The sequence below is a fragment of the Ciona robusta genome, chromosome 9 (assembly GCF_009617815.1).
Source record: "Ciona robusta chromosome 9, ASM961781v2".
Lineage (NCBI taxonomy): Eukaryota > Metazoa > Chordata > Ascidiacea > Phlebobranchia > Cionidae > Ciona > Ciona robusta.
Window position 1 is genome coordinate 5,640,278 of NC_143243.1, and position 19,292 is coordinate 5,659,569.

At 36.2% G+C, this 19,292-nt stretch overlaps 3 protein-coding genes and 1 long non-coding RNA gene across 6 annotated transcripts in view; 3 read left to right on the top strand and 1 right to left on the bottom strand.

Annotated features, from left to right (window-relative positions):
• Nucleotides 1-55: 55 nt before the first annotated feature.
• On the top strand, nucleotides 56-1,959 carry LOC149731524 (acid ceramidase-like). Its single transcript, XM_089885036.1, has one exon. The coding sequence runs from the start codon at nucleotides 204-206 to the stop codon at nucleotides 1,374-1,376; it is 1,173 nt and encodes a 390-aa protein (XP_089741162.1). The 5' UTR covers nucleotides 56-203; the 3' UTR covers nucleotides 1,377-1,959.
• A 32-nt stretch (nucleotides 1,960-1,991) lies between these two features.
• Nucleotides 1,992-10,896, top strand: LOC149731525 (exocyst complex component 2-like). Its single transcript, XM_089885028.1, has 21 exons — nucleotides 1,992-2,126; nucleotides 2,291-2,464; nucleotides 2,777-2,906; nucleotides 3,351-3,483; nucleotides 3,885-3,996; nucleotides 4,337-4,417; nucleotides 4,593-4,693; nucleotides 4,867-4,993; nucleotides 5,196-5,411; nucleotides 5,719-5,783; nucleotides 6,120-6,272; nucleotides 6,626-6,801; nucleotides 6,940-7,061; nucleotides 7,294-7,355; nucleotides 7,751-7,891; nucleotides 8,322-8,411; nucleotides 8,792-8,908; nucleotides 9,354-9,495; nucleotides 9,600-9,655; nucleotides 9,903-10,087; nucleotides 10,667-10,896. The coding sequence occupies exons 1-21, from the start codon at nucleotides 2,012-2,014 to the stop codon at nucleotides 10,791-10,793; spliced, it is 2,625 nt and encodes an 874-aa protein (XP_089741154.1). The 5' UTR covers nucleotides 1,992-2,011; the 3' UTR covers nucleotides 10,794-10,896.
• A 449-nt stretch (nucleotides 10,897-11,345) lies between these two features.
• Nucleotides 11,346-19,292, bottom strand: part of LOC149731526 (sodium channel protein type 3 subunit alpha-like) — a 28,536-nt gene continuing 20,589 nt past the window's right edge. For all 3 annotated transcript variants that reach the window (XM_089885021.1, XM_089885020.1, XM_089885023.1), the window contains exons 31-42: nucleotides 18,774-18,947; nucleotides 18,254-18,376; nucleotides 17,769-17,971; nucleotides 17,336-17,441; nucleotides 16,671-16,791; nucleotides 15,803-15,981; nucleotides 15,244-15,435; nucleotides 14,786-14,905; nucleotides 14,340-14,488; nucleotides 13,721-13,851; nucleotides 13,200-13,436; nucleotides 11,346-13,108 (exon numbers count right to left, since the gene is read on the bottom strand). In XM_089885021.1, the coding sequence (XP_089741147.1) occupies nucleotides 11,988-13,108; nucleotides 13,200-13,436; nucleotides 13,721-13,851; nucleotides 14,340-14,488; nucleotides 14,786-14,905; nucleotides 15,244-15,435; nucleotides 15,803-15,981; nucleotides 16,671-16,791; nucleotides 17,336-17,441; nucleotides 17,769-17,971; nucleotides 18,254-18,376; nucleotides 18,774-18,947 (2,856 nt within the window). In that variant the 3' untranslated portion in view covers nucleotides 11,346-11,987. The remainder of the gene's footprint in view (nucleotides 13,109-13,199; nucleotides 13,437-13,720; nucleotides 13,852-14,339; nucleotides 14,489-14,785; nucleotides 14,906-15,243; nucleotides 15,436-15,802; nucleotides 15,982-16,670; nucleotides 16,792-17,335; nucleotides 17,442-17,768; nucleotides 17,972-18,253; nucleotides 18,377-18,773; nucleotides 18,948-19,292) is intronic.
• LOC149731527 (uncharacterized) lies at nucleotides 14,368-16,244 on the top strand. The gene is made up of 3 exons (XR_016385716.1): nucleotides 14,368-14,501; nucleotides 14,737-14,920; nucleotides 15,796-16,244. It is a non-coding gene; the product is annotated as an uncharacterized LOC149731527 (long non-coding RNA).

Genomic DNA, 19,292 nt, shown 5'->3' on the forward strand with positions numbered 1-19,292 from the left:
TGATTCGACAATTCTTGCATTGATGAGATGTTTTTGTGAAGTGGTGTCAGGAAATTAAAGAAAAAAGGTATGTGTGTTACAACAAGTATCAGAATTAAAAGAAAATAGATAACGCTAGCAGGTTTCCTACGTTTTTCACATTAAAGCATTTAAAATACTTTTTACCAGCAGTGTAAGTTTTTATTATCATAGAAAACGTAAACATGCAGTTCATTACATTGCTAGCTGTGTTTGCTGCTCTTTGTGTGTTCGCCAATGCGCAGGTTCTTCCACCATACACGGAGGATTGTCAGCATGGGATGTATGCCAACCATGCAAGGTGTGCAGGCATGCCGCCCACTTTTGAAGTCAATCTTGATCAGGACCCATCTGTCCGTTGGAACGGGGTAGTTCAGCACAAAAAGAAGGAATTGGTTGCTATGATTGGTCAAATAAAGCTGCTCGTTGGAGCTATTTCACCCAAAATTATCACTGCTGTTGATCAGTATCTTCCGGAGTTGATTCAAAAACTTCCGGAGCCGTATGGAGCAGAGATTCAAGGCATCGCGAAAGCTTCTGGACTTCCTGATGGGGAAATTTTATTGTTTAATATTTTTTATGAAATTTTCACCGTCTGTACTTCGATTGTTGCGCAGGATGATGCCGGAAAGTTATACCATGCAAGAAACCTAGATTTTGGCTTGTTTATGGGCTGGGATGTGAAGAATCATACCTGGCTCATAACAGAGTACCTTAGGCCATTGGTGGTGAATGTCAACTTTACTCGTGGAGGAAAAACGGCGTACAAGTCCGTCAACTTTGCTGGTTATATTGGACTCCTAACTGGAATTAAGCCAAATGCTTTTACTATTACTCTGAATGAGAGGTTTAATATAGATGGAGGTTTCGTTGGAATGCTGGAGTGGATTATGGGTCAAAGAGATGGCCACTGGACTAGTTTTCTTACCCGAACAGTCATGGATAAAGCCTCAAGCTATGACGAAGCAATGTCTATGCTGACAAAGGAAGTCATACTCGCTCCTGTGTATTATATCGTTGGAGGGGTGAAATCTGGAGAAGGGGCAGTCGTTACACGGGACCGTACCAAACTTGACAACGTTATGGCCATGAACACAACTGCTGGTGAATGGTATGTTCTGGAGACTAACTATGACAACTGGACCAACCCACCATTTTTTGATGACCGGCGCGCTGATGCTAAAAAATGTATGGATTACTCTGGTAAGAAAGGGGTTGGATTTCCCTCCATTTTCGACGTCCTTTCAACAAAGCCTGTGCTCAACCAGCTGACAACTTACACAGCTCTAATGCAAGTGAATACAGGGACATTGGAGACTTATATTCGTGAATGTCCCCACCCATGTTACCCTTGGTAGATAGCCACCAGATTAAATTATATTGATTTTAGATTTTATTGTAATTTTAGTTGATTTTTCATTTTCGACATAAACATTTATACAATACATTCATATATATTTGTGATTTGTGTATTTTAAAAATGAATAGTTTGGTAAAAACAAACACTTTAATAGAAAAAAGCTTTAGTTAGACTATTATATATACATATATTCCTTTAATGGTTTTAAATGTTGCATGACATTGTATTTTATTACAACGTTTTACAACTTTATTTACATTAAAAATAAAAATAAAATAATATGCTACCTTCTTCTTTCCAGTTCCACATAGTTCCATTTTCGATCAGTGTTTTTAAAATAGCGTGTTTACTTGATCCCCTTCATTTGTGTTTAATTTATTTCGCATGAGCTTATATTACATTATTTAAAGGAAAACAATAAGTTTTCCATTATTGTTTTAAAGTGATTTGAGTAAAAGACTAATATGTATGTACTTTAAATTTTATGATCGGTATTCTATCCAAAAAAAAATATATTCTAAATATTTTAACCATGTTTTTTCAATAATGTTTGCCTTATTTTAATCGTTAAAAATTACAGATTCCATATTTGTATGTATATGATACTAGGGTAGACTTGTAAATACAATAGCAATGCCTGTTGGGCCCGCACCTGTTGTGACTGGCATATCACCTAAAGATGGGACACCCTTCACTAAAGTTACGATTCGTGGGGAAAATCTGGGAACAAGTCAAAGTGATGTGTTAGGTAATTTTACTCCTTAAACTTCAATGTACTAGTACTAGCAGTTCTTTTTAAAGGAAGCATTTTAAAATTGGAATGATTTTATTAACAATTTTAATGTTGTTAAAACCTTATTTTATGGAAGTGTATATGACAAAAAAGTTAAATTTTGTTGATTTGATTTTCAGGTGTTGCCATATGTGGCAAAAACTGCTCAATGACTGTGGATTGGGTATCTCCTTCAAAAATATTCTGCAGAACGGCAGCAGGAATTGGTAAAGGAGACATCATAGTTATCACAAAGTCAGGAGGAACTGGTTCGTCCACTGTTACATTTACAGGACTTCCAGTAAAGAAAGTTGGTAAGTTAGAATTGTTGTTTTCCTGCAGTATTGCTACCTATTATACTGTTATCTGTTTTCATGTCTTATAAAAATAAAAATTAAACCATTAAAATTACCCAAAATGTCCAAGGCCACAGAAAATGATGATTACTAAAGTAATTCTGAAATAACAATTAATTATGGGATAAACTGGTATTTTCTTTTTAAATTGTCAGATGTATATGTATTATATATATATATATATATTAATATTTTTTTTATTGCTTACTTTTGATTTAAATTTCATTGGTTACTTCCGTTTTATATTTTAAATATTTTCTTTGCATTCAGGTCCACTTGAAACATCGGCCGTGTGGGTTGATGAGACAGAATGGGTGGACCAGCGCCTCGACCGAGCTCAGAAGTCGTCAAATATTTCATTAAGAACTGACCCACTGGGTCTCAACTCTGAAGAATTGGGGTTAGTACAAAATGACAAAATGTTTGGCAAAAACAGGCAAGCTTTTTAAAATGCAAAAAAAGCTGGGATAGTTAGCAAAACTGATTGTTTTTTTTGTTTTACTGATGAATGCAATGCAAAAATTCCAGGGTAAGCCATGTCTGCTTTACAACCTCGGATTTTATGTGTTTATAAACATAACCTGTCAAGGCTGTCATTATTTAACATATAAAATAAAAAATTATGTGAACTATTTATTTTTGTTTGTGTAAAATATTGGTCAATTGTATAATTTTAGTTACTCGAAACCTGGCATGAGGTGTATGAAACAAAACAACCGTGTTATAACGACTATCATTTTTGGGCACACTAAAATAAAGCAAATTATGTTCATTTAACATTGTAACTGCATACTTTTTTGTACCAAATACAAAGTATTAAGATTTCATTATTTATTCCATATAGTCACAAGACCCAAGCCTACATGCAACTTGCTGACTTGTTTGGAAAAGGAAGTCCCGACCCCACGGACCAAAACTTTGAACCTTCTTGGTTTTTATTAGAGAGGCATTGCAACACATCATTCAGTAAACTCAAGGTATTTGTTTACTTGTCATATTTGACATTTTATTTGTTCATGTATTTAATAATTTCATGTTTGCCATTATTATTTATCTAAAGGCTGTTTTTCTAGCCTAACTTTGTACGGTTCTAGGCCTATTTCATTTTGTTATGCACTAGGTAATGCACTATTATTTTTTCAGAAGAATTCTTTTTTAAAACCACTGCTGCCATTTGTTTAGTTTTGTAAATAATTGCCTAATTTCATATTTTGTTGTAGCATATAGTCAAATGCTATTTTGTCTTTTCTATTGATTTTATTTGCTCTTACAAAGTTAATGAGTGTCCTCCTTTACATTACATTATGGGACGCATATTATAACATGCAATTAATGAACGAGAAGTCGCAGTTAGCTGACACTGAATTTATTCTTACAGGAAGGTCATGCATACATGAAACGCAAAGCAAACAGAAACACCAACAACGCTCCACTCAATCATGTCAAAGATAGCTTGCCTGTGTTTTTTGAGGTGCATGAGACACTATCAGGTGAATTTCTATATAAGATGTATTTAACTCTAAAATTTATGTGTAATGTTGTATTTACTTAACTTTAATATCTGAATATAATTCAAATTTTCCAACACTCACAGTAATATGTTAATATCTGGCTACACCAGTTGTTCTTAACCTTTTTCTTGCCGCATCCCTTTTAAATCACCAACCAATTCTCGCACCCCCTTCTGGAAATGCTTGTATAGAGTAGACCTAACCTACCTTAATGATTTAGCATTAGCACCCAACACCCCTAAAAACAGTTCTCGCACCCCTGGTTAAGAAACCCTGGCCTACACTAACTTAAATACACGCATACACCTACCGTACGCAGGTATCCATCATAAAATGCAGCGTGATGAAGGAGGTCGAAAAAATGGGAACTTGACTGATAAATTAGAATCAACATTAAATGGTAAGTCTCATATAATGCTCGTTCTTCTAAATTGTGTGTAACATACTAGCTTCACTAAAAAAGGCACTAAATGTGCTACAATTTTTTAGGATTTTTTAGGATTTTAAAATTGTTATTTAAAAAAATGGTTTTAAAATTGCTTTTAGAAAATGTTTTAAATTGTTGTTTTATACAGAGGCAAGCGAAAATGCAAACAAATTGTTTGACACCGTACTCAGCTGTAAAGACAGAGCGGATTCTATCAGGAACACACTTAATGTTTTGCAGAGGTTTAAGGTAAGTTTGATACTTTTAACTCCAGTTGAATGTGTTATTGATAAATATGTCGCAAAAAAATGAAATTATCAATAACATAACTTATAACACATAAGTAACTTCTGCGTGCCAAATTCACTAATAAAGCCTCTTACTGTGTGTTCAAGTTTTTATTTGTGATTTCAAATCCTCAGTTTCTCTTCAACCTGCCGTTGAATATAGAGAAGAATATACAGCGTGGTGATTATGGGGTTGTAATTAATGATTACGAGAAAGCAAAGTCACTTTTCTCAGAAACTGATGTTGATGTATTCAAAAAAGGTAAATTTTGATTTAAAAATATATAAAACAAAGTGTAAAATTATTAATATTTTTTGGGGGTTATTATGTCAGCATTTTATTAGTTTTCTTTTCTATATTTTTTAGTTTTTTTAGTCTTTTAAAATAAAATGATGCCTAAAAAATTATATTCTAAATGTCCAAACATTTCATTTTATTTTTCCTTTTTCAAATTTTTTTCCAGTTTTTGCTGAAGTTGAAAAGAGGATTGAGAAGTTCCGGGAGCAACTGAAGCAGGAAGTCCAGGAGCTTCCCTCTCCTCTTCATCGTCAGAAGAAGCTCATCCGATACCTGCTCGGATTAGGAGAGTCTGGGGATCCAGGTTGGGAATGCCTCGTACACCAACATGGCTGGATCCAGGAGTCCATGATAAAATGCAAGGACAGACATATCAAAACTGGTGAGGAGTCTGTAGAGTTTTTATAATTTAAAAATAAACTAATTCGAAATGCCGATGAGATGCAAATTAAATGAAATAATATCATTATTTCATGAATTAGTTTAAATTTATATACGTAACACCCCAAAAAACATAATGTAACACCCAAAGCTACACTTATTAAAAGTATTGTAATAAACTATGTAATTTTGTTTATTAAGTTTGGTTATTTTTTTTATCTTTATAAATTGGTATTTTGTTGCATGTATAGCAATCTCTATTTTTCGTTATTATTATTTATTAATATTATATTTATTACTTCTTTCAGCTTTCAAATGCACAGAAAATTTGGATGAAGCTGGTAAAGTTCAAGTTTGCCATCAGTATTTGGAGGTGAGTGGTTGAGTGGTTTTGTTTGCCCTAACTGTCGAAAGCAAATTTAAAGTCAGCACTACAGCTTAAATTTTTTAAAATAAAATTTTTTAAAATATATGTATTTTTTAACATCTTTTTTATGCTCATTGCAAATAGAAAAATGTGGAAGTTTGATGTAATATAACATGCAATAAAAAATCTTTATTATTACTTTGGTGTAATACTGTTTAGACAGGTTTTATTCTGAAAACTAGTTTACTAAAAAGTGTCTAGTAGCCATTTCAATTTTGTTGGGATTTGGCATTGTCAGGTTATTTGGTGCTTTGAACTAATGTACAACTGTTATTCTCACAGGAACTGACAAGCATTGCCACCAGTCAGATCCCTGAGCATTGGAATCTGTGGCAACATTATTCAACGGGTGTGATTTTAAGTGAAACAGGAGAAAAGAGTTCTGATGTGGAAAACTTAAAGGAAATGGCATCAAAACATTCAAAGCAAATGAAGGTAATAAGAAACATGATTATGGTTGTATTTGACATAGGTTATGACGAAAATTTTATTTAGAAGGTACAAACATATAGGAAAGTAAAAGACAACCACATATTAACACATTGTATAACAATGGTTATGGAACCCTTTCATATTTTGCAGTGTATTATAAATTTAAGAATGAATGACTTTCAAATAATTGTCTATAAAATTTTGCCATTTATTAAGAAACCTAGTAATTTTCAATAAATATACTTTATCTTGTGTACTTTTTCGATTTCCAGATTTTCTTCTAACTTTTATTCTTATTTTTCCAATTTACTTCACTACAATATCTCACTTGTTCTAAACCATCATCTTTCAACCAGGGACTCCTCCGGGACACAGTGATCCTCTTTGTGAACCTCCTACGAGCAGCATTCCTCCCTGCCACCCTCCATGTAGATGATGATGAGGATCTACACGAGCGGGAGTCATATGGAGTCTGGCCCTCAGAGGTTCCTCTTCCAGCAACTGTCCTCTATGATTGTGTCCGCGCGGCACGGTGAGAAATTTCTAGCTTTTTCTGATGATAATTTTTTTTCTGGGCAAATATAGTAATAAAGCTTTAATGGTTCTTGATTGTACTATAGAATTAAATTTTATAACTTTTTAACTCTCGTTTTTCTATTTCGTACCACAGACAGTGCTTAATAGAGCTATCCTCTCTCACCCTACCCCATGGAACACTCCAATCATTAAACGACGTCATTCATGACCTTAGAGTTTTAAGTCTCAGTACTTTCCTACAAGAAGCAACTGATGGTATGAATAAATGAATGTAACTTACTTTGTTCTATATAACTGTGATTGCCATTAAGTTCCTTGCCATTAAGTTCCTTGCCTAAGCACACATACGCCAACAACAGTAGCAGCTACGAGCCTTGAACCCATTGCCTCTGGGTTACAAGCAAGCCACTGCGCGGACTGTAACAAGCTATCATACAAATAGTAACAGCTATATAGATTTTTAAATTACAACCAATGCCATCCCTAGATATCCGTGGGCTACGAATGAAAGAAACTTGGGAAGTAAGCAACAAGGGAGTGACTGCTTTGGTAAATATCTCTTACAATTACTTTATTTAAATTTTTACAATATCACCTAATTTTTGGCATATCACTTTATTTATTTTTTTTGACTTCGTCTCTTAATGTTTACCATATCAAAATATCACAGTAAAGTATTTGTAAATCCTAACCAAGAAATATACACAATGCTTAAAACTGTACAGCACCAAAACGACACACACAGTCCAGGAATTAACTTACACCTCATGTTTACTGTGATAAATTCTGCAAATCTGACTCTAATCTAATAACAGAATAACAATGCCACTTGGCCGAAATATCTTTTCGTTATACAATTGGTTGGACTTAAATTTTGTCTTAGGTTTTCTAGCCCCACATGTTTACTATGCCACTACTTTCAAATTAGGTTTTTTTTTTTGCAGCCTTCTCAGTTCCACAACATAACTGTAGCACTGGTGTCAGTGGTTCGTGATGTACTTGAGTCTCTACCTGGTGAAGAACCCGTGTTTGCGCGGGTAGCAGTGCAGAGTAGAGTGACTCAAGATTTTACAAGGCTATTCACAGTGAGTTTAGGTGTATGAATGAATGAATAAAATTTATTTTGTCTCTTTGGTCACGATAACAAAATGGGTGTTGTTAACCCTAACTAAGTTATAGAACTATTACAACTAACTCTAAAACTTAATTTCAAATTTAATCTTAATAAAAACTTTTATGTTTGTTTCTTCACTGTGATATAGGTAGGATGAGGGAATATAGGACACCTTTTCATTCTGTTTCCTTGTCCCATTCGATATTAAACAAAAAACATTCCAAGAATTATTAAACCGTATGCTTACAACTCCCATAGACTGGTGTTAATTGTTCAAAACAGGATCAGGATATTTGGATGCTGTGTGCTGATGGTGTCCCATCTTCCCCTGCCCTACTATATAATATGCCATGACTTGCTTTAATTCAAACTCAAAATTCATTTAAATTGTTGATCACCAGACTTTCTCTTCATGTTTGGAACGTTGTGTTTTCATTGAAGAATCCGAGTCAGATTCGAGTAAAGTACCTCAAGAAAGTCTCCCACCACTGGTAGGTAATTATGTAATCTACAAACCTATTATAATGTAAAAAAACTCAAAAATATGTAAAGTAAAACAGTTGTTACCAGGCGTAATGTAATTCTAATACAGATCTTCTGGCAATCTTGTTTTACAAGTTGTCATGTTTGCTGTTGTTTTCTGCAAATACCTTTAGCAGCAAAGCTTTTATTAAAGCCTTAAATATCTAAAGTATTAGATTTATATTCAATAAAGTATATGCCCTGGCTCAGTGGTTAGGCGCTTGCATCATAATCAGAGGATACTGGGTTTGATGCTTAATACTGATACATTTAACTATAATTTTTGGGAATTATTTTATTTAGGAGAAAGTTAGTTTCACCTATAACACCTCGTATGTTCCTTTTACAGGAGCAACGTCTTGTGATTGGAATAAGCAACTTGTCGTACACAAAACAAAACCTTCTTCATCCGTTAATTGATCATTTCAGACAGCTACATTTCCCAAACATTGAAGTGACTGAGAAGGTAACCAGTTTAGTTTAAATAGTTGAGTTCTACTTTGTATAGCAGATTAATGTCTACATTGACTGAATGTAATGAATGAATAAATGTAACTTATTTGATCCTCGCGTGGCCGGAAAACAACAGTCATTATAACATAGGTGTTCATACACCTCGTGCCAGCTTACGAGTTACCATGTATATGTTACTTTGTGGGTGATTATTTTTTTTCATTTTTTTATGTATAGTATAGCTGATAATTTGGACAACCCATTAGTGCCCACTGGGTTGGAGCAATTGCCGTTAAGTGTCTAGCCCAAGGACACATAGGGCCACAATGGTAGCAGCGTCGAGCCTGAACCTTAAACACATTACCTCTAGGTCACTGTCAGGCAAGATAACCACTTTACCACGGCCCCGAGTTTCTCTAAATATCTTATGTAACTTTATATGACAATTTTTCACACAGACTTGTGACAGTGAGTTCTCAAAACTGGATGAGAAGTTTTTCGAAGCGTATGTGGAGCACCGTGTCGAACCACTAACCGGCGCTCTTGAGCCAGGAATGTATGCGGGGAGTTTTGACTGGAACGAATGTTTGAGACCTGAGGGTAAATTTTTATCATTTTCTTTCTCTTTTTTTATCATTTTTTTTCTTCTAAATTCAATTACTCTAATGTTAGAAAGCACAACTTTACATTTTATATTTTCACAGGTGTTCGTCCATACATAAAGACAGCTTTAATGAGCATTATAACAATACATGCTGAGGTAAGAATATATGTAACTTCATTTACTTCCACGTTTCTTGTCGAATGTGGCTTTAGTGGCGATGACTCTACTTGGTATTTTACCTGTAGCGTGATTATGATTAGTTCGCTCTTTTAATGACTGTTGTTTTGCTCTCTTCACTGTTTAAATTAATAAGATTTTTACCATATTCAAAGGGATAAATAAAATAAAGCGCTTATGGTATCTGTTCAAAACTGTTGTTTTTGAGTCAAGCTATGTTTTTCAGGTTTACTCCATCAATCCTGATCTTGTTCCTCGATTCCTCATCCAAGTGATCCAAATGACTTCCGAGGAGGTCCTCCGGCTGATCCAGTGTATCCGGAAGATAGGAACAAACGGATCAATGCAGGCGAGACTAGACATCGAAGCTCTTCAGCAAGCTACTGCTGCATTTGAGTCAACTCAATCCTCGTAAGTAGTCTGGTTGATCTCCTCATGTGTAATGATATATTGTGCTTGCAATGTAGTCAGCGCTTACTAATTTTGTAGGACATTAGATTCCACAATTTTTGGTGCTTATAATAAAGTCCTTGGGCAAGACATTTAACGGCAATTGCTCCAACCCAGTGGTCACTAATGAGTTGTCCAAATTATCAGTCATACATAAAAAAATGAAAAAAATCCTTAAAAAACTTCAACACAGTAACATGCATGATAAATCGTAAGGTGGCAAGAGGTGTATGAAACAGAACACCCATGTTATAACAACTGTCATTTTCCAGCAACGAGAGGATAAGACAAGTTACATTTATTCATTCAATTAAAGCGTCATATTTAATTAAATCAAAGTTAACAGCAAAATTAAGTCATAAAGTGTCTAAAACAGAACACTTATAATTTAACCACTGTCCTTGCGCTGCCACACGCATAGATAAATACATTACATTAATTTATTTATACTGTATATTTAGAAAAAGTCATTCATTCATTTATACTGTATATTAAGAAAAAGTCATTTATTCATTTATACTGTATATAATTAATTGACAGAACAAACTTCGTTGAAGCCTTGGACTCAATACCTGATATGTCCTCTGCCGCGGACCGTCGTTTTTTGGACGAGAACATCAACAAATTCAAGAGTTTGCTCATATTTCAACTACGCTGCTTTTCATAATTGTGCAATAATTGTATTCTTGTATATGTTAATACGTAAAACACAATATTTATTCTAATGTATATTATAGTCGCTAATAGCTTTATCCGAGAACTCTACCGTATTTTTCGTGGATTATACTCCAATACCTACAGGACAATTCACTGAAGAGGTAATGCAGACAAATCAAGAGAATGAAGAAAAATTTTCAAGTTTTTTTAAACTTTTTTTTAGTAATTTTGGTTCATGCCAGCAAGCAGCAACAATGTTCCTAAAATTATTTTAGAAAGTGTAGGTATAGGCTTTAGTCAGATTTATAGGACATTTTATGTGGTAAAGTTAGCACTAAGGATTGTAAGTTTATTTATTTAATAGGGTGGGGGAGATGATGCACCTTTTCATTCCATTTTCTTAACACATTATGTAGTGAACAAAGAACTTTCAAAGAATAATAAAAGCGTATCCTTACGACTCCCATAGACCGTTGTTAATTGTTGAAAACACAAAATATATATATATGCTAAAGGTGTCCCAATTCCCCCCACACTACTATTTAACAATAACAAGACTCCGTTTCGTTTTACATTTTATTATTTGTTCGGTTTCGAAGACACTGCCAGAGGCGAATAAAGGTCTCCCGGTGAAGAGAGAATGACTCGCAGGCTAATAGTCATCGATTCTTTGTTCTGTCGGCCGCTGGACTTTATATGGCATGCCATGTCACACATAACACTGATAAAGAAAGTTAACACTTGAGCCACAGGCGAATATATACCTTCTGATATCTCAGGGCTTGGTTGTTGCCCCCGCGGGCCCTCCGAAGGGCCGGGTTAGGGGTCACAGCGCGTACATTTAAGCACAAGTAGAACGGTCACGGTGACAGCCTCATTGTCAGTGCAATATACAAAATTAAAACTCGTTCTTGGCATAAATACTGTCCTATAATATATACATCGCGAAGGAAATGCGGGACTTTGATCAAAGACGGCTGTGAGCGTTGTCGCGCGTTTGGCCCAGGAAACTGAATTGTTCTGCAACGCCCGTCTTCAAATTCGCAGTTCTGGTTGAGAAAAAACAAGGAAATAGTATCTGTTGTGATTTGCCCAGGGTCGTCCACCGTTTGTCCTTGGCCGCTCGCAGCGGTTGCAACAAAAATAGGTGGCATGAAACACGAGATAGGCATTTACTTCGCATGCAACGTAGTGTGTTGCCGCATTACGAGACCGCGCGGCGACCAGGCTGGTCAGTAACGGCGCCTGAAGTCGTGGGGTGCGTCACTGGCATCGTGACGTCATCGTGACGTGGTCGGTTCATTTCTTTTCTCTCATTTTTGGTCACAATTTTCTGAGCGGTCAACTCGTTCCTATGTAGGTCACGATTTGCCAAAAAGTTTGCGTTTTGTACAATACCGTCATTATTGTTCTCCGCGTCGGAGTCTGTGTGCCGCGGCAGGGGCGTATTCACAGTGCTACCGCTGCCCCGCCGCGGAGTTTTTGCTCCCGCGTTAACTTCAGAGGAACGACGGCGTCCTGCCGTCTTCGCTAAGTCATTATGTGGCGTCGATATTGAAGACGAAATTGAAGGCGAAGTGTCCAGCGGCGAGGTGATCGACGAAGTTGTCGAAGTGCCCGTATAAGCCGCACTGTTTGCGTTCACAAGCGTGGTGGGACGCTGTCCTGCTATCACCGCCGAGCAGGTCGTGGTCGTTTTCACGGCGAGCGGCGATTTCTGTTCGTTGTAAGTCATCACTTGCTGGTAGCTTGGAGGGTCCTGTACATCACTGTAGGAGTCGGGCTTCTCGTTGCTGCCAGAGCATTTCGTCTCAATCAGCTCGTTCTCTTCCCTGTACTCCGTCGCTTGCTGCACACTCCCATTTCCCGGGGGAGGCTCTTCGTCTTCCTCGCGGATCTTACCAGACAGCATCATAGCGGAGACCATGCGGACAGTGCGGAGAATGCGAAGACGTCTCCACCACCTCTGGATCATGACCGCTGATATTTCTTCCTGTTTCCTCTTTAGTGTTGTGGTGATTGGTTCGTAGGAGACCTTGGAGGGATTCGAAGCCATAAACTTCTCCTCCATCGAAGAGCGTAGTCCTTCAAGCTCCTCCGACTCTCCGAGGACCCGTTTTGTTAGAGCAAAGAGAACGTCGAGGCAGTGTAGGCGGTCCCCGATCACCATAGGCAGATCCATGTTGTTAAGACTGTGCGTGTTTGGCTTCGGGACTCGGAGCGGAGGTTCTAGGCTGTCCACGAAGTCGGAAAGGTTCCCATATGTGATGAATTGTGTTGCTTTCGGATCAAAGCGTTCCCAAACTTCGTAGAACATTTCAAAATCTGAAAAAAAAAACGTATTTACGTCAGCAAAATGATGAATAGATGAACTATTTTCCCAAGAAAATTCAAAATAGACCAAAATAAGACATACCGTCTTCTCCGAGCGGATCCGCACTTTCTTCGGTCGCCACACCAAAGTTTTCCAAGATGATGGCAATGTACATATTGACGACAATCAGGAACGTGAATATAAGATAAGTGACAAAAAATGCAATTGCTGTGGTTGGACTTCCGCAATCACCAGTGTTATTCGGATTTCCATTTTGTAGATCTGGGTTGCAGTATGGATACTCATAATCCAACATTGGGCTAAGGAGGCCGGCCCACCCTGCAAATTGATAAACAGTCGTCGTTAAATAGATGGTAAGCGCATTTGTAAGCTAATACACTGACTGATTCTTATTTTTATTTCATTGTGTATAGTAAGGTGGGGGAGATGGGACACCTTTTCGTTCCATTTTCTCTTTTTTTGTTGGAAGAAAATAAAAAACATTCCTAGAATTACAAAACTACATCTTCACGACTTCCATAAACCGTTGTTAGTTTTTTTAAACACGATCAGTATATTTGGGTATTGTGTGCTAAAGGTGACCCATCTAAATGTATAATTACCGGCTGAAGTTGTGATCATAAACAGGCAGAGGAAAGAATTTCCAAACGTCTCAAAATTGAACATATCGTCAACTCCTGCACCTCTGTGTACGTATGCAAACTGGGACATACCGAAGATTGAATAAATGAACCTGCAAAGGTACAAAAATTAGATATATTTTTAGGTTTTATAACGAAACTAAGTGCACGTTTTCTGTTACTGTTTTCGTAATTTGCGCTAGCTTACAATCTGTATACAGATATTTTGTCTTAGTGCATTTTGATTTTAAGTAGCTGATTAACAACAAAGTATTTTTACCATATAGGTTACAGTCGTTAGACTACAGTAGGTAACACATTATTTTCGATTCCCGAGACGTACTAATACCATTGCTTCTTATTATATTATAGTAGGATGGGAGAAGATGGGACACCTTATCATTCTATTTACTGGTCACATTTGGTGGTAAACAAAGAAAATTCAAATAAATATAAATCCGCACCCTGATGACTGTCATTGGCCGTTGTTAAATGTTTAAAACACGATCAGGGTATTTGGATATTCTGCGCTAAATGTGTCCCATCTACCCCCGCCCTCCATTATATGTTATCACAGAATGTTTAAGTTTGTTAAACTTACATAACAAGAATAAGCAGAAGACCAATGTTTACTAAAGCGGGGAGGGACATCATGAGGGCAAAGAGCAAGGTTCGAATCCCCTTGGCGCCTTTTATCAATCGCAGAATTCGACCGATCCTAGCGAGACGTATGATTCGGAACAGAGTTGGCTGTAAAAAAGTGGTAAGTTACAATAACACGTTTCTGGGACAACAGACGTACTGCCAACACAATAAAAATATGTATTTGATATCCACACATTTTTATTCCCAAACGGTTCTAGGGTCGAAAATATGCACTACATTTTAATGACCAAATTTTGCCCATATCTTATTCCCCTAGACGTGTGCAGCTGTAGGACTTTACTTTATAAAATACAATATAAAATGAATGAAGCCTAAACTAAAGCGTATTACAGTTAAGCACCATAGTCCAAAGACGAGACTACGATTGAAAAGTGTTGTTACCTGCACAAAATACTTGTTGATAAGTTCGCTCATGGTACTACCGATAATTGACAGAATGACAACGATGAAGTCAAACACGTTCCACGGGTTTTTGAAGTAATGGTGCCGCAGTGCGAACATCTAAAGACAATGACGGTAATTGTAACAAATTTATATATTAGGTTGGGGTAAGATAGTATATGATTTTATTCTCTTTTTACGTCCAATTTGTTAGTAAACAAAATCATTTATCCGTAACGACTATAAAATAGCGTGTTAAGTGTTAAAAACACGACCAGGAAATATGGGTTATTATAAGCTAAGGTATCCCATGTTACCCCACAGTAGTATACACCTAATAAAACCTATTTTTCCGGAATATTTTACAAAAAAGTATTTAACAGAAAAGTATTTCACAAAATCTGTTGCAAATATTAACCAAATCTGTTGAAAAATTTTAGCCGAGTTTAGCCGCTTACCTTAATTAAGGCTTCTCCAGTAAAAATCGCAACGAAAACGTAATTAACGTATTCCAGTATTGACTCGAATGTTGGCGACATGTCATGTGTTTCAATCATCATAGTAACCATGTTGGCAACAATCAACAGCATGATAGTTATCTCAAACATCTGATGTGTCACAATATCGAACACCCAAGCCTGCAGTTTGTTCTGAAACGAAAACAACAGATTTTTAATGTTTTTTAAAACATTATAATAAGTAAGAAATACTAGCTACAGTAAAACATTACTGTATGAATGAATGAATTACTATATATATTTAGGTCGGGAAAGATGGGAAATTTTTTTACATTTTCTGGTCCCATTTAGTAAACAAAGAACATTCAAACAATTATAAAACCGTATTCTCACGACTTCTGTCGACTTTAATTGTTTACACGACTAGGATATTTGGACATTATGTGCTAAAGTTGTAACACGAATGTTATGTTTCCGCACACCTCTCCCGCGAGTTACCATATGTGACTTAGTGAGTGATTATCTTAAAAACTTTTTTTCATTTTTTTAAAGGTGTTACCTTCGGTCGTGGTACAGGCTTTTGCGGTTTTTTGGATCCCAACTTTTTCATGGCGTTGTAATATTTCCTTTGTTCCTCCGTCATAAAAATGTCCTGCCCCCCAAGCTTCTTCTTTTGTTGATTGAAATTATCAATAATGACACCAATAAAGAGATTCAGAGTGAAAAAGCTGCCGAAAACTATAAAGAAAAATTTGCGATGAAACAATGTTGGAAACTGTTTAATAAAAAACTCAGACTCGAACTAATGTAAAGTAGGGGGTAAGTTATGATACAGTAGGATGGGGGAAGATGGGACACAGTAGTAAACAAGGAACATTCAAAGAAATATGAAACTATGTCCCCATGAGTCTCATAGACCGTTGTTAGTTGTTTAAAACACGATCAGGATATCTGGATATTATGTGCTAAAGGTGTCCCATCTTCCCCCACCCTACTATATATTTTCTTCTCATTTCTGGTTTTGGTAAAAAAAGAATATTTGCAAAGTTATAGTACGGTGGGGGAAGATGGGACACCTTTTTATTCTATTTTCTTGTCTTATTTTGTAGTAAACAAAGAACATTCACAGTATTGTAAAACTGTATTCTCACGACTTCCCTAGACCGTTGTTAGTTGTTTAAAACACGATCAAGATTTTTTGACATTAGGCAATAAAAGTGTCCCACCTTCCCCCACCCCACTATATATAATAGTAAGTCCGCGGCTCTAAACTAGCGTTGTTAATTGTTTAAAACACCAGTAGGAAACATGGGATTTAGGTGCTAACAGTATTCAATCTTATACGATAGTACTCTAAAAGTAAATCCTGTTGCTAACACAGCGTTTAAATCAAATATCAGCCAACATTCGTACAAAATAATAATCACCTATAAACCCAACAAAATACAGATAGAACCAAACGTTGTTTTCAAACTCAGGTTGAAGGCCGATGTCCGTAATATCCACAGCATCGTACATGATAATCGTCCACCCTTTGAATGTGGCAACCTACAAATACGACGCAACCAATAAGTATATACAGCAGGTTATGCAATATTAGTCACAGTATAACATTAATTTATGAATGAATGAATTAATATTTATAGTAGGTTGAAGGGAGATGAGACACATTTCCATTCTCTTTTCTTGTCCCATTTAGTAGTAAACAAAGAATATTTACAGGATTGTATGTATCCTCACGACTTGAAAAGAGCGTTGTTTATTGTTCAAAATACGACCGGGAATATGGGATTTAAGTGCTAACGGTATCCCATTTTACCCCATAATACTATACATTAATTATAAGCAGAATGATGGTCAATTAAAGTAATGTTGTAAGTAGCCGATGTGTTTGCACTTCATGTTCATTATCGTATAACTATCCAATTTTTCAAATTATTTTACAGTGATAACAAATATGTAGCTTGAACTCGTATAGCAGTTTTTTCTTTCTCCCAGTAATTTGAATTTTGTGCCATTTAATGAATTGCCAGAGCCAGGGATAGAATTTTGATCATAGTATCAGAAACCTTTAGAAGTGGAGAAAACGTACCTGTAACAAAGCCAAGTATCCAGCAAATGCGTTATCGAAATTGACTTTACCATTTTTCCAACGGATGTCAGGAGAGACGTATTCAGTCAGGTGTTCGCATACAGTTCTGTTGATAAATGATTTGTTTTAGCTTACCACCAAATGGTGTAAGTTCGTAAATGTGATTGAAACTTGTTTTAAAGGACAACTATTGTTATAACACGAATGTTCTGTCTCATACACCTCGTGCTCGCTTACAAGTTATACTACTAACTTTGCAAGTGATTGCTTTTTTTCTGTATAGCGGACAGTTTAGACATAGCTCGTTACTGACCACTGTGTTGGAGCAAGTGCCGTTAAGTGGCTTGCTTAACGACACATGCATAATAGTGGCAGCGATGAGCCTTGAACCCATAACCTCTGCCATACATATTCATCCCTGGTTTACACTTACTTGTTGATGATAGGATAAGTTACGTTGTTGTAAGTGAAGTTTGCGCTCGGCAACTTCACGTTATCAGTTGTATTGAGACACTTGTAGAACTTGCCAGCAAACAAATTCACCCCCATGATCGAAAATATCATCCAGAAAATAAGACAAACCAGTAACACGTTTACAATTGACGGAATTGCGCCAATTAAAGCGTTCACTACAACCTACAAATAAATTTGGTGGTTTGTGAGTGTAGGGTGAAATAAAACGTTCAATGTCTTCATTCATTTTTTTCGCCCCGACACAAAGAATATTTACATAATTATATAACCGTAGATCCGCGACTCTAAAACAGCATTATTAACTGTTTAAATACGATCAGAAAACATGGGATTTAGGTGCTAACACTATCCAATTATACCCTACAGTACTATATAATAATTCAGACCAATCCAGGGAAAAAATGTTAGAAGTTCATAGCATTATTTAACAAAATCCCTTCGTACCTTCATTCCTTCGAATCTGGACATGGCGCGAAGTGGCCTCAATGCTCTAAGGGTTCGAAGCGAACGAATACTTGATATTTTATCCATACCAAGAGCTTCCGCAACCAGGCCGATTATAGAAACCTGTATTAAGTTATTGATTACATCCGCGTTTACTTTAAAATGTGAAAGTCGATTGGTTTGATTTGATGTTTAATATAAGCCTTTGTTATATATGCACTTCGTTAAAGTTATCGTGTAAATTTGTTATGTTAAATATACATATACGTACATTTTAGTTTTGTACAGCTATATGCTCAATAGGTATACAGTAAGATGGGGGTAAAATGGCATATTTTTTTTTCTTTTCCCGTCTCATTTGGTAGTAAATAAAGTATATTCACAGTAATAAATAACCGTGTCCGTACAACTCTAAAACAGCATTATTGACTGTTTGAAACACGATCAGGAAACGTGGGATTAAGGTGCTAACAGTATCCCATTTTACCCCAGATTATTTAATAATTTTTTACAGACTTACCCCCACAATGAAGAAGTCCAACCAGCACCATGCGTTTGTGAAGTACTTCTTGAACCCATAACCCACCCACTTAAGCAACATCTCGAATATAAATACGTAAGTGAATATTCGATCCGCGTACTTTAAAACTTGACGGAGAGCTTTTCGGTCACGGAAGTGAACGTCCTCAAATGCCTGGTCAGATAAATACAGTTTCAGAACATAACAAACCATATTTTTATGATATATAACAATGTTTTGGGGTTCGTAGCTTGACGCTGCTACCATTGTGGACGTTATGTGTATTTTGGCAAAAAACTTCACGGCAATTGCTCCAACCCAGTAGTCCCTTATCGGTTGTCTAAGCTGTCAGCTACACATTACACAAAAGTGCAGCAATTACTCGCAAAGTTATATATATGGTAACCCATTCTATGATCTTACATATAAGTAAGATCAAGAATCGCGAGAATATAATATACAGCTGCTTTATAATACATTTCAAGTTTGCGGCAGCCTGTTATCTAATTTAGGAAAATG